Raw genomic sequence first — 14,884 nt, 5'->3', positions numbered from 1 at the left:
ATTAGTGCTTTTTTCATATATTGCACTGTATGTTGGAAAGTAACAGACATACAACAGGGATATACTTCCGAAACGAAAAATATTTCTTTCATATTGGGCCTGATTCTGATCTCAGTTATTCTAGTATCAATCTAGAAGAATTCCACAGAAGAAAGTGGATTTGATTCAGATTTACAAAGATACTGCTGAGAAAAGAATTTGCCCTATGATAGTCTTCAAAAATATAATATTCATCCAAAAGATAGTAAAGATGTGTAAAGGAATGCAGAGGTTTCCTCCTGTTGTGGTTGATGCTCAGGTTTTTCTAAAGAAGCTAAAAGGTTGCAGTTCAGATGGTTGTGGAAGAAATAAATATACTTTGATTCATTAGCTCAAAGCAATTAACATCTGTTTACATTTTTGAAATTTATGCAAAAGAGAAATCAATTGAAAGGCATTTTTAAAATCCTATGCAGGACTCTGTTCAAAAGGTGGAAGGTTTATGAAAAGTTCATTACACATACTTTCAAAATATTTTCCTAGAGGTTAAAAATTACGCTTGTAAGTGATTAAACTATGTAGATAACTAATGAGGCGTGTGGGGGTTTATTTCTTGTAGATGAAAACATTCAGCTGTATTAAAAATTTTAATACAAAGAATGTTTTACTAAAATTCCTGCAGGTAAATGGGTATTAATAAAGTGGAAACTTCAGTTTGCTTGAGGTACAAAAAGAAAAAAAAACACAAAAAAAATCAAATGCAAGATATGCTGTTAGATGCTGAGTTTATATCAATAAATGTCTTGCATCAGCTGTCATTGAACTCACTGGGTTTCTGTGTTGTTCTCTGTTCACGGCACTTGATAGTCCATCAGCTCATCCGCTTCTCCCATTGACTTCAGCAGGAGCTGAGTTGCAACCCAAGAATTTTAATGCAGTTGGGCTCGGGCTCCTTTTTTATGGACAGTTTCAGAAGTGTTGAAGTGAAAAAACCTGTTTTTAGGGATACTTCCAACTCAGATCTAGGAGTCAATAATTCTGAACGATGCTCGTCTTCTTGGGTCCTTCTCTGAGGCTGAATTGGAACTTCAAAATACGTGTCAGTCTTGTGTTCCTGGTTATTGGCTGGAGGAGATGTGGGGCAGAAAGGTTCACGGTTGAGATTTTAGAATTGGGAAACGGGCTGTCCATCACAGGTGTGTCATCACTGCAGCATTAATTTGATGTGCCTCAGCTAATATTAAAGTTCCTCAGCTTGAATCACAGTGTGTAAACATCCCTAAACAGGCAGGAAAGCGGTGGTATTAGCAGCATGGGGGAGACCTGTGGTTCTGTATAACCTGTATATGTATACCTGTGAATATATTTTCTCACTGAGAGATATTAAGAGTGTTTCATGCCTTTCTAAACAGTTCACTTGTCCTATGAGCTGGGCATCTGCCAACAGCACAAGCTGGCAGCAATTGCAATAGGAACGCCAGGGAATCAAAATATTTATCTAGGAAAATATTTAAAGATCTTCCACCCAGCCCAGTGCTGATAAACGCTGATGGTCAGTCTGGGACATCGTGTGAGCAAAACTTGCTTTTTTCCATCAACAGATCCAGAACTGAAATATTTCAAAACCACCATGCTCATGGGGAGGCCACTGAAAACAAAAATCGAGTGAGAATTCTTCAAAGGGGGCTGATCCAAACACAGCCTTCAAGTTTACCTGCTCAGGTCTATCATGGGAATTTACTTTCTTAAGGCTGGGAAAGGAGCAGAATCAAAACTGATTCAGGACATGCTCCTGTGTCAATGACATTAAACAAGTCAGAGCCATCTGTGTGCAAGTGCCCTTATTTTTTTCTTGAACCACATGATGATTTGAGCTTGCGCTCTTGCTTGGCAAGCAATTGCATCGTGAACATGATGAATTGTCTTAATCTGACAAGCATTTTTTCTGTCTTCGTGGTTACTTGATAGTTTCCCTAGATATCATTGGTCCCTTTGTTGTGCCTCTTCAAGATTTGTGGAAGGTGTATTGGGCAGGAGATGGGATGAGATGAGCTCCTGAGGTCCTATGATCCCATCCTAGCCTAGCTTCTTCTAACCAGTGCTGACTGGTGCTGAGACCATGGGATTGGTCTCCTGGGTGGCCATTCTGCAAAGATATATGCTTGAAAATCCATTTTTCTGTGTGGAAAACTTTTGTCTTCTCTCTGCCTTCAAGACCATGAGTTTCTTGAGACAGGAGTTACATCTTCCCCTACGTAATGCTTCCTTATATGCAACTGCTGTGCATTACTGTACAGACCAGGTGACTTTTTGCTTATACAGTAACTTGCAAAGGCATAGTCCAGTACAAAATTAAAAGTCTCAGGTACTTTCTAGTGCAAAGCCCAGCAAAAATATTCAGATATTGTAACGCAGGACAAATACATTACTCTAGAGCAAGCAGTAGCTTCTCTGCCATCCTCTCCGACTTACAGGCTCATGAAGCAGAAGAGCCCTCCCTTCTTTCCCCTGCCCTTCTCCAGAGTCACCGATGAGGCTGGTACCTGCTCGCTCCTTCTCCTTCCCTATGAAAATAACGTCCTCCTTGCACGTAGGGTCTGTATCAGTGCAATGGGTCACCGCTGGGTTCATTTCATTGATCTTAATAAAGGTATTTTTGACAGACCAGCCAACATAGGGTTGAGTTGGGAGATGGATCCTTTGTTCTGCTGTCTGAGGAGAGGCCGTGTGTCTGTGCAGTGTGGCACAGTGTCTTCAACCTGGTGAGATATGTCTTCCTGAAGCATGTTGTCCCATCCTTCTTATTTTAAGTCTTAGCTACATTCTCTCTTGCTGGAATAAGCATTTCTGCATGAGCTCTCTGCTCTAGGAGGTGAAAATGGTACAATTGCAAATATTTCCATGGGTTGGATGCTGCTGCTATTTTCTTTTTACCCTGAAGAGAGAAAAGCTGTTCTTCTTGTCTGTAGGAATGACTTCCCCACAGTCAGAGGTGGAGACTTCTGTCCAGGCCTCGCTTCAGCGTGCCGATAAGGAGATCAAGACAGCTCTAAAGAAACTCGTGGACTCGGCATCACTGCTGGTGACTCTTCCCCCGGGCATGCGAGAAGAAGTCGGTGGCCTTGGCCTTCCTGGGTCCATTCCTTCAGACCACTCAGAAACAGCAGCCGGGCCCTCTGTGCTAGTTCATGAAGCCAGTACCCAAACCCAGACTGCTGGAGGGCATGGTATGTTTGGCATGAATCTGGACAACGTCCTGTGAGAGTCGAGAGAGACAAAAATATTGAACATGCCAATACTGATATTTTCCCCTCATTTTTCTATTTCGTTGTGTTTTGCGCAGTTGAAGATTAAGAGAGGACATTCAGACCCAAAGAAACATGGGGCTGTGGGGTGGGGTTAGGTTGGACATGAATTGGGGGCGGATCTTTCTGGAAACAGGAGGTGTTTGAAAACTGTGTCTGAAGTAGTTTAGTTCATTACCTGCCCAAAATGGAGGGACAGGGGATTTTTTTCCACCTTTGGGCTTTTGACCCTGGGCTTGCTTCAAGTTTTTGCGGGGAGAAGGAGGGGTGGGATCCCTCCTTTATATTTATGGAGGTCATTTGGGTTTTTATTTGGTGGGGGTGGGTAAGGGAGGTTGTTTTTCTTTTATTGTTTGCCATAAACAAGCTGGAAATGTGTTTAACACCCCTGCATCAACTGCCTGAGACTTTCTAGGATGTTGAGTGCATCAAGTTCACCTGCATTTCACTGGCCCTGGAGCCTTGATAGACTCCTTAGCAGCTTCCATGTGATTAAAACCAACGACGTGTGTGTCTGTGTCTTGCCAGGAGAACAAGTCTTTTGTCTTTGCATCGTTTTTTAAAAAAACATGAATAAGCGGCAACCCTTCCACTCTTCCTACTGGTTCTGCCATAGCAACTTGTCTAAACTGTCTCTTTTTCAAGTCAGAGTAGCTGTTCTCCACCAATGTTAACTTAAAAGGACAATGTCAAGTAGCCATCAGCCCTCAAACTCCAGATGCTGTTTAAAAAAAAAGATATTCTTGTCTAAAACTTAACAAGGATAGAAGCAGTTCATGGGATCAGACCCAAAATAACTGTGTAAAAAAAATGACAGGCCTTTAAAACCTTTTTTCCTTTCTGGTAGGAAATCATCTGTGAAAATAATACTCTGGTGAAGCAGGATGACTCAAAAATCGTAAATAAAAGGTCATAACTACAGCGATAATAGAATAGTGAATGAGATGGTTTTCCAGTCCTTTCATCTGAGAAAACTAAATGTGTTATTAATATGGGGAATTATTTCACTAAGATGGAGACTTGACAACTGTCCCTGTGATCACATGCTTTGAATAAAAAGAAGGCAAATATTTCCATAGTGCTGGCAAGAGCAAAGCACAATCCCACCAACCTGGGACCTCTGACCCTGCCAGTAATGCCTAGAATAACCATGTTTTCCACCCCAATAGAGGTGTTTTATGTGATTTCTAGAAACTGTTGCACTTTTCAAAACCAGCCAGTACCAAACATCCCTAGAGTGCTCCCCAAAATGGCCCTTCCTGATGGGGAAAAGACTCCTCTTGATTTAACCTTTTGTCCTCTGATGAAAAAGGAGATGATGCGCTTTATCCTATGGGGTAACTCTAATGGTCAATATCAAAAGACAATCAGGTACATTTGGAATGGAACATCAAAATAATTTTTGAAGATATATCTGATAAAATAATTAATAATAAAAGAAGAGCAATACCTAAACTGCCATCAAGCTGCACCATCTTTTTGTTTCCTTGTTCCTATAAGCCCCAGATGCCAAACTTTGTTCTGGTGTAACTTAGAGTTGTACGAGGACATTTTCAAAGAACCCGGTGGAGGTGCACCAACGCTGACATTATAACATCACCAGGTCCTCTGTATTAGCATACCTCCATATTATCTCTATATTAGTTGTACCCCCAGCCAGGGCCTGCCTTGACCACCAGTTTTACATTGATGTAAGCTTACTCATTTCACTGATGCTGTCTGTGATTACACCAGTAAGTCAAGACCTATTCTCGTAACGCAAAATTTAATTGAAGCATTCATGTGTACGAAGCTAACGGAGGGCATCCCTGGAGGTATTTGTAAGATGTGTAGACGTGGAGCTTAGGGACATGGTTTAGTGGTGGACTTCGCAGTGTTAGGTTAACTGTTGGACTCGATGATCTTAAGGGTCTTTTCCCACCTAAATGATTCTATGACTCTATGATTTCATCATAGCCATGAGCTGAAACTCAAACACAGTTAAATTATTTCCTATAAAGGATGTATTGAACTCACCCTATCCTTCCAGTCATCCTATTTCTTCCTGTCCCTACTGCCTACCTATCCTATTTTTGTCTGTGTGTGTTTCCTTACAGAAAAGTTAATTTTGCCCAGTCAGCAATGTGCCACCGTTCAGTCTCTCTGATGTCATTCAAGCTCTTTGCTTCATGTGGTCTTCTCAAAAGGGCCGATTTCTCCTCTTAGTGATTGCACTCAATTGAGGTCAGACAGACTTGGTTCTGACACAAGGCAGACTAGAGATGGCTCCAAAGGTTTGCTCTGGGTTTCAGGTGTGCCATCATAGGGGACGTGTCTAACTTGCCCTATTTCTGCTGCCAGACAAAGCACAAAGGCAGGTCCCAGCCGAAGAACCAAGCGTGCCAAAGCCCAGCCCTGGTCCTTCCTCTGAAGAGACAGCTGCTGGAGATGAGAGCACTCAGGAGCGCACTGTTCCTATTACCAGGTAAATACTCATCTCAATATACAGATTTCTGAATGTGGCAGACTTTGTTGCAAGAAAAGCAAGTCCTCTGTGGTGGAGGGAGCAGGTGGTGACTTGAACTAATTCTTGTAGGTTTGTTTGTTAGTATTTTTGGAATCCTGTTCACACACGCATTGTGCAAGAAGGATAGCAGAGGTTGGAGAGAAATTAATTCTCCCAAAACAAAATCCTTCCCATATTAATTTTAAGTAAATAGTTATTTATCTGGTGGTTAAACACCCAGATAAATGGCAGGGTATAATCCCGTATCTCTGTAGTTGTATGTGACTATGTAACGGTCTTTTCTCTTGGGCTTGATGAAAGAACATCACCAGCCACAGGGGCAGGAGGCTGGTACAGAAGAGAAGGAGATGTGGTCTGGGATGTACACAGTGAAGTTTATATTGAGACCACGGAAAGAACTTGTGTGTATAAGACTGAGGAGAAGACCCCAACAAGTAAGTAAAAGAACCTTGTTTTCCTTTCCCACATCCCATGATTGTCATTGTCTTCTCTTTTGGTAATAACTCCTGGTGACTGTTTCTTTAAATATTTCCATCTCTTGAGCAGTAACCGTTTATTAAACAAAAAGTAACAGATAAGCATGAAGATAAAGCCTAAAAGTAATACTAGTATAAAGAAACCCAAATATATTGCTGTGGTATCTCTTGATTTGATGTTAACCTAATGTTATATCCTAAATGGCCAGTGCTGTAAGTCCCATTTGAGTAACTCACTATGAATAAAGTTATGGTATTGTGCATGCAGCAAACCCTTGTGTCTCACCAGGTCCTCCCTATATGCAAGTGACAATCGAGGATGTGCAGGTGAATTCTGGGGAGCGTGCCAAATTTCAGGCAGTCATTGAAGGAACCCCTCAGCCAACCGTTTTGTGGTTTAAGGTAAGTGCAGCCTTTTCTCTGGCTGGGAGTGAAGACCACAGAAAGGACTGTAGTGCAGTACTTCTGCGGGGAATTTCTTTTGCTCTTTCGTCCCACATCTCTTACACTGATTCTGGGTCATATCTATAGGCTTTGTTAAACCAGCTGCAGTTCTCGCTGGAACCACCAACCATGCATCTCACCCTGTGTTGTCTCCAGTGTCAATGTGGCTCCTTTCACAGGCACCAAGATGGTTTTGGGGACCAAGATGGGCAGCAAGGGAGATTGGTTCCTGCTTGAGAGCCACCAAGATGTGTGCTGTAGTTTTGGGGTCGGGGATGGGATTATGAGTGGTTTATTCCAATTGTCAATGTGACTTCCAGGCTCTGTATCTTTTCTGCAGCTAATTGGTAAAATGAGTGTGACCAAGGGCAATGAATACCCCATAGAAAGGAAGGAGAAAAAATTTATTATTCCTCAGAATATTGTCGTGCCCCTGAAATAAGCCAGTGTTGTTCTATAATGATTGTCTGTCCAACTAAGTATTTTGTACACACGAGTTTTATTCCATCTTTTTTTTCTGTATGGGAAGTGCAAGGATGACAAATAAAATAGCCTTAAAAAAAACAAGTAAAAATGCAAAGAATCCCCTCCCACGCGCACACACACATGCACATGCACACACCTGAACACCTTGAAAAGAACGAGAACAAGGCAAGAATATATGACACACCCTGTTAATATTCTTGCAATCTCTGACATATTCAGCTCAGAGTAATTGCAAGCTAGCTAAACATTTACCTATTCACTAACCCACAGTAAACCTCTCCATGTGCGTTTTTAGTCTCCTCTTCCATCCATGCAAACATCTTGGATGTACAGTGTCCTTTTGTCAAGGAGTTCAACACAATGACAGCATGCTGCCTGAAGTGCCACCTCTTTTTGGCTGTTCTGTACATATTTACCATAAGCTATTCATAATCCTGTACAGCTCTATCATGTCGTATTGCTAGATCCTCCCTTCCAGGCTGAAGAGCCCCAACCTGCTGTGTCAATCCTCATCTGGAAGCTGTTACAGAAAGAACATTGCTGCAACACTACCACACCCTGGGAAAACCAAGGATTTATAAGATGATGCATTCTGTCTTATTCTAATAATTTCTAACATCTGGTACTTTTTGACCACCACCAAGCACTAAGCTGGTGCTGCAATGGAGTGACCTACTGTAACTCAAAGTTTTGCTCCAGTGTAAGAAGGAACAGCTCAGAGACCATTTCATTTGGGGAATAGGGTTGCATCACTTCACATTTATTGTATCATATACATTTATCTGGCATTTTACTGCCCAGACAGGTGGTCTCATAAGGTCCTTTTGCAAATCTTCATAATCTGCTCTCTGTGTCACACACACTCCCTCCTGTCCCTTTTTTTCTTAGCATTTATGAATATATTAAGCAGCACAAGTGCCAGCACAAGCTGGAGACCAGGCAGGAGCAAAGCAGCTGATCCTCGTGCTCCCTGGGCTGACTGCTCAGGCATGGGGTGCTGGGACAGTTGAAGAATAAACCAACAGAGCCCTGGTGATCCCTCCCAAGCCTCTATTCCTACGAATGGGTTATGAAACAAAAATATTATTGGGTAACATGGAAGCAGAGCATCAATTAGACATGCGGGACTTCTTCAGCCCGCATTTTTTTAGTGAGATTTGCTAGCCTAAATCGTCTGTGTTGTAGCTCTGCTCCCGTATCTTGTTTCTTGAAGAGAAGAAACATCGGTTTCCATCTTGTTTTTTTCCAGTGCCAAAATGTCGTTTCATTCTTTCAGGGCACTTCCTTGCTGACAGACAGCAACAGGCTCCATCAAGGGAAGGAAGGAACAACATATTTCTTAGTCGTTGACAATGCTGTCTCAGAAGATGGTGGTGTTTATACCTGTGTTGCCAAAAATGCAGGAGGGGAGGTTTTGTGCAAAGCAGAGCTGATTGTACATGAAGGTAATGTCATTCTTTCAGCTGCAGCAGTTGCTTCCATAGCCATTGCAATATATACTCTGTTGCAGTCATCTTCTGGTACCCATGTGGTTTATGCTCTGTATTCCTGCGTAATATTTGTATAGCACTAGTATGGCAGGATCCAGTTTAAGAGCAAATGATCTAATGACCTACACATATATATACAAATGTGATTTTTTTTTTTTTTCTCCTCTGCTTCAGACTACATGGCAAACTGATACAATAGGCCCCAGAAATAAGCGGGGCCATATCTCTGGTGGTGTTCTGCTCTTTAGCCTGGCTCTTCTGATTTATGTCAGGTGAAGATGCAGCCCCAAAGTTCATATTGACAGGTTTTGTCATCAAGCAGCTCCACTTAATTCTGTGCAGAAGTTTATAGGACACCTGTTATTTTTCCTGCCTTAAATTGTAATAACTTTGCATGCTATGAGCAAGGCATTGTTGTCTGAATATTAACACTTATATTTTCCTTCATTTTCAAAGCTAAGAAAGACCAAGCGGCAAAGAAAGTGGCCACCAGGAGAAAGCTCCATTCCCTTTATGAGGTTAAGCAGGAGATTGGAAGGTAAATGAATTTTCCAACTCTATAGCATCACTGCCAGAGAATATCTAATTGCCCATCTGAGCTGCTGAGCATGTGTAACCAGAGGCAGAGGTGGACCTAGCTGTGGATAAGTCCAAAAAAGTGAAAGTACTGGCAGAATTGGGAGGTCACCCCATTGCAGGTGTGCTGGAAACACTTTCCTGAGGTTTCTGACAGAGGATGGGAGAGTCCATAGAGTCCATAGGTCCAGATAGCTCCAACCAGAAAAAAAACCAACCAAACAGCCAGAGGCTGGCAGGATAGGTGCCAAGGTATGGCTTCTTGGCAATATTAGCATCACAAGCCCACAGTGACGTATGCACAAGCACCATCCCCTTCCAAGAGCATCATCAGCCTTTGTCAGCACAAGGCTGTATCACTTGAAACAGTTTTTGCCTTGATGTGAACTCGTTGCTTAGTTTTGGAGACAGCCAGGAGAGGGCAACAGCACCTTACATAGAAGAAAACGAGTTTTTCATGTTGGAGAATTTAAGCCCTGAGCAGTAGGGAGCTGTCAAAAGCTGGGAGGTGGAAAGGTCTATACCTGCTGTGCAGAGGGCTTTGAACCAAGTCTGAGCAGGGCTTGTCCTTTGATTTTTTGTGCAGGGGCTGCTTCAGCTTTGTGAAACGAGTTGTACACAAAGGGAACAGAGTGTCTTGTGCTGCCAAATTCATACCTCTACGAAGCAAAACGAAGGCTCGAGCGCATCAAGAGAGGGATATTCTTGCCTCTCTATCCCATGACAGAATTACCAGGCTCCTGGATCAGTTTGAAACACGGAAAACACTGATTTTGATTCTGGAGTTGTATCCTTTTCTGTGCTGCTTGTCTAAGGAGGCTGGGAAGTACTAGGTAGAAGTGATTTGTTAAATAACTAAGCGATTAACCATTTTTAGGTTTTGCCTGAGATAAAAGGACACACACAATTTTTCTCTGCACTGCAAGACAGCATAGCTCTGTGAGCTCTTCACTGAAGTACTATGTTTCTGCTGTTTTAGGAAAAATCATGATACTTGTATGTACAAGTGTGAATGAGCTGTTAAGCACCAAAACTCTTTTCTGAAATGTTTGGAAGTGGAGTCCGTTTCCACGAGATCCAGTCTGGCTGAGCACCAGGAAAATGCAGTGCAGAGCAGAAAAGCCCATCGCCAGCAGGTAGATTTTAGCACAAGCCATACCATGCTCCTGCCTGTAGGGAGCACAGGTTTAGAGCCGCCCAGATCTGCTGCGGTAGAGACTTCAATGATTTAACATGCAGATCACCTGGTGAATTCTGCTGTTAGCTGGATAGAGGTGGTTACAAAGTAAAAATAAGCATTTAACTGTAGTTCTGTTTTCCCTTAATGCTGTTGCCAGATGCTCCAGCGAAGAGCTCCTTGACCGTTTATTCAAGAAGAGTGTTGTCACTGAAGCAGAGGTAATCTTTCTTTCTCATTTCAAAGTCCAGAGTTGGTGGGTACCACCAGAGTCCCTTCCGGCTGCATTTTCCTTTTTGAATATGAAGAATGTCTCTGAACCAGTAATAATCTGTCAAAACAGAATCAGCCTTTAAAATGTGTCCTCATCAGCTTCCATTACTAAGTTGAGTTTCTTCAGGGAATAACTAGCAACAGCCAGTGGTTTTGACCACCAGCATTGCATTCAGCCTAATACAGATGATATTTGCTCTATTATCATCATTCCTTTGCTATCTGTCACCTGGAGCTCCTGTATCTTCACTTGTTTAATAATGCTTTATCCCCTTGCAACCCTACTTCTACCCATTCCCTTTCAGTGTCCAAACCAAGGGCTGAAATGATGGTTTCTAAGGATTTTTTTGAGTCCCATCTAGTAGCCAGGTGTCCCATATTTATTGGTAAAATTGATTTTTCTTAAAAATGCTCAGAGGGAAACCTCATAGAATCATAGAATGGTTTGGGTTGGAAAGGACCTTTAAAGATAAAATGTCAGCTAACACTATAAAATGTCAAAGGTAGGAGATTTCCAGAGCTGAAGCTAGCTGTAAATATTCACTCCTTGTTCAGTCATAGTCAGATTGGATCTACATATGATCAGAAAAATAGGTTTACAACATAGTTTTAAAATCTATTTGTGTGTTAAATGTGTTTGGCTGATTTACACCAAGCCAGAGTTGAGTTTGAATTAGATAAGTTAGAAAGTTGATAAGGTTCGTCAAACATGAGGATTTTTGTATCTCTTTTTTACATGTTTGTAGGGTTGGTTTTTTTTAAATAAGGGCTTTTTCACATATAGAAGGCTCCAGCAGAGCAATGTGGCCACACATGAGGCACAGCTTCATTCCACATGGTAATGGTTGGTTCACACCTTATTTCAACTGCAAGACTAATAAAAGAAGTTCATTCTAGTTTTAAAAATATTTCTAGTTCAATCTTTCCCTCTCTCATACATTAAAAATGTTGGTGGAATCAGGGACTCTCTTATTTACTATTAATGTTTAATAATTAATTAACAACTGATTTAATTTTTAGGTCAAATTGTATATCAAGCAAATTTTGGAAGGAATCAAATATCTTCATGATAACAACATCCTTCATTTGGACATTAAGGTAATGTGCAATGGCAGGTCTAGCTTATCATAGCCTCTTGTTGGTCAGGGAATGGGCGTTCTTTATTTGAGTTATTCTTACTTACAACTGAAAATATTGCCTGCTCTCAAGAAAAGTTTTTCTCTCTCTTATTTTATTTCATTCACTAGCCACTGAATATCCTCATGGTTTATCCTGAAAGGGAAGACCTTAAGCTCTGTGACTTTGGATTTGCTCAGAAGATCACGCCCTCTGAGCCTCAGTTCAGCAAATACGGGTCTCCGGAGTTTGTTGCCCCAGAAATTGTTTCTCAGTCACCAGTGTCAAAAGGAACTGATATCTGGTAACCTGTCATCTTTCTAAAAAGCTTTTGCCCTAGATGGCCTGAATTTCCATTTATTGTTAATAAGTAAGTGGAGTAGTGATAATAACACAGGAAACTGAAAGTGAACAACGAGAACCATAACCCATCAGGGCTTTTTAAAGCTCCTTCTGTCTATTTTGTTCAACCATAATTGAACTCTGACAGCTAATTAATGCAAAGGAGCATCTTAGAGAAGATTATCTTTATTAGAGGCAGCAACCAGGGAGGATGATCCTAAGGGGCTTTCTAGAAAAGGCAAACAAACTCCAAAAAAGTATTTTGAGCCTTCTCCTCTATCTGTGCTTTAAAAATGGAGGATTACTTGAGGACAATTATAAAAAATGTTGAAGGGAAAAGAACTGAAGGGTGAAAACAATAGCTTTTGGGATTTATTTTCCTTGGAAAGGTGAGGAGAAGAAGGTGCCAGGGTGTCTAGTGGCAGGAATAGGGGTTGTGGGCTTGAGAAGGATGGAGAAATAGTGACAAACACCTGACATTTGTATTCCCTCTCTCCTCAGGGCTGTTGGAGTCATCACATATTTAAGGTAAATAAATCTTCTTGGAAAGACTTATTCAATGTCCCTTTGTCAGTGAGAGCTCTCCAGTACCTTCAAGTGAGGGATCTGAGTGAAGCATTGAGTCCTTCTATAACGAGGGTTATTTATTTTGTGGTTTTCTCCTTTACTCACTCTTTCCTGGTTGCCCAGGGCTTTGGTCATTGTCCCTCCTTGAAGACCTGACAGCTGCTCTCCTCACAGTTAGCGATGAGAGCGGTGGATGAGGTTCCGTCTTCCCCTTGCCTGTTTTAGCCAACACCCTACTGGAGGCGTGCAAAATCAAACCCTTAATTCCTTATCTGTGAAACAGGGATAAGTAATTCAGTTAAATGCCATGTAATGCTGGGGTGAAAGATGCTCCGTTAGTGGATGCAATGCTCACGAGCATTGCAAGTCCCACGCATGGAGTTCCTCAAGTGTTTTAAAGCCCCATGTAAGCATTTGTGCTTCTGTCATTTGAACAGCAAATAGAAGTCTAAATTCTGTCTCCTTTTATTTTATGGTGTTCAATAAATAAGCCTAACATGCAAGTCTCCATTTGCTGGGGAGAACGACAGAGGAACCCTTATAAATATCCAGAATGGGGAAATTTCATGGACCACTCCTGATTTTGTTCACTTGAGTGAAGATGCAAAGGACTTTATGAAAGGGATTCTACAGCAGGACCCCAAGTGAGTGCACTTTTGTGCTTCCTACAGCCAGTGTGCAAAGATGTTGGTGTCTCAGCAGGCAGATCTCAGCTTGTCAGAGCTGCAGTCGTTTTGAAAAGTAGAAAGCTGAGTGAGATGTGGTGCGTTATACCCTAATTCTTCTTTATTATTCCCCACTACCTAAAACACAACTTGGCAATTTGCCAGATTGGCCTGTTTCTGGTATGGTGATGTTCTTACTCCCTGACTTGTCCAGGCAGATGAGTTTCTGAAATGACATAGAGAAGTGGGAAGAGCAAGTATAGAGGGAGTTATGCGAGAATTAAATAATATTAACCACATTTATTACACAATTTCAAGTACAAAAGGCAGCTTGAAGGCATGTTTGCAGGCGCTTGTTTTTTAATTTCATTTCTATTCTTTCTTCCTGCTGCCAAAGATATTTTTGCTCTGGCCACCTAAAGAGTCAAAGTCACTCTTAGGGCTGCTTTCGACCCTCTTGAACAGGCTTCCTGCAGAGTGTCATGGGGTCTTCCTGAGGATCTACAGGGAGTCTCAGACTGAAAAAGGAAGATTGTTTCACCTCAAGGGAAGGAAACCTTGGGCTAAAAGCTTCCGTCTGTCTGTTTGGCTTCTCAGCTCTAAAACAGCAGCCTAAGGACATAAACAAAAGTGCATGCATGTGTCCACGTGAAGCAGGCAACTTCAGGAAGATCTTGCGGTTGCTGTTGGAAGTGACTTGCTACTAAAATGTTGATCTTTTCTCTTATCAGAGCCAGGCCTAGTGCTTCGGACTGTCTTTCCCACCAGTGGTTCATGGTAAGTTTGTCCTGGTTCCTTATTAGTCATTAAAAATATTGAGGTTGGAAAAGACCTTTGGAGGGGCAGCTCTTAAAGCTGCTTGATACTATTTGCTGGTTTATTTTTATTCTTGGTCTCCTACTTTCTGTCCTGCAGAGAAGCTCAGGCATGGATCTCCAGAAAGAGGAGACACATTGGTGTTTACATGCCGAAATGTCTTTCTTTCAAAAGATAAACATTACTGCTGACATAAGCAGATATAACATGTCTGTATAGAAAGGAAACTGTGGCTTTGCAAAGCAAAGATATGGTTTATATTCCAATGTCTTAAATCGCTAAGGAGAAGAGCTAAAAATTAGCAAAAAAAAACCCCCCAAATTTAATGACATGCATTGAACAGGGCTTGCTTTTGTCATTGAAAAGCTGAGAAAGTCTACAAGTTAGTCATGAGGGGATTGTAGCATTTGCTTTATTGTAACTTTCCTAAATTAAACAATTCTGGAAGGAGGGAATCCTAAAAAAAAAACCAAACCAAAACAAAAAAACCTTCTCAGAAACTGAAGTCAGGATTTTTTAACCAATGATTTTTCTCTCATTCCACCTGGCAGCATAATCCCCCCCTCGAAGCAGCTCATTTCATTAATACCAAGCAGCTCAAATTCATCGTGGCTCGGAGCAAGTGGCAGGTGAGTTGGTCTTAATCTATGCTGGTTCTTTTTAGTT

At 41.6% G+C, this 14,884-nt stretch overlaps 1 protein-coding gene across 1 annotated transcript in view; it reads left to right on the top strand.

Moving 5' to 3' along the window:
• Positions 1-14,884, top strand: part of OBSCN (obscurin, cytoskeletal calmodulin and titin-interacting RhoGEF) — a 175,955-nt gene that overhangs the window by 146,930 nt on the left and 14,141 nt on the right. Inside the window, exons 87-100 of the mRNA XM_010563262.1 lie at positions 2,949-3,206; positions 5,625-5,748; positions 6,091-6,224; positions 6,556-6,668; positions 8,473-8,646; positions 9,148-9,224; positions 9,849-10,049; positions 10,600-10,660; positions 11,733-11,810; positions 11,960-12,132; positions 12,672-12,698; positions 13,229-13,381; positions 14,134-14,179; positions 14,770-14,847. Coding sequence (XP_010561564.1) covers positions 2,949-3,206; positions 5,625-5,748; positions 6,091-6,224; positions 6,556-6,668; positions 8,473-8,646; positions 9,148-9,224; positions 9,849-10,049; positions 10,600-10,660; positions 11,733-11,810; positions 11,960-12,132; positions 12,672-12,698; positions 13,229-13,381; positions 14,134-14,179; positions 14,770-14,847 — 1,697 coding nt within the window. The remainder of the gene's footprint in view (positions 1-2,948; positions 3,207-5,624; positions 5,749-6,090; positions 6,225-6,555; positions 6,669-8,472; positions 8,647-9,147; positions 9,225-9,848; positions 10,050-10,599; positions 10,661-11,732; positions 11,811-11,959; positions 12,133-12,671; positions 12,699-13,228; positions 13,382-14,133; positions 14,180-14,769; positions 14,848-14,884) is intronic.

The sequence above is a fragment of the Haliaeetus leucocephalus genome, unplaced genomic scaffold (assembly GCF_000737465.1).
Source record: "Haliaeetus leucocephalus isolate CR32 unplaced genomic scaffold, Haliaeetus_leucocephalus-4.0 Scaffold0, whole genome shotgun sequence".
In the NCBI taxonomy this organism is placed as follows: Eukaryota; Metazoa; Chordata; class Aves; order Accipitriformes; family Accipitridae; genus Haliaeetus; species Haliaeetus leucocephalus.
This window is presented reverse-complemented; position numbering and strand designations above follow the sequence as displayed.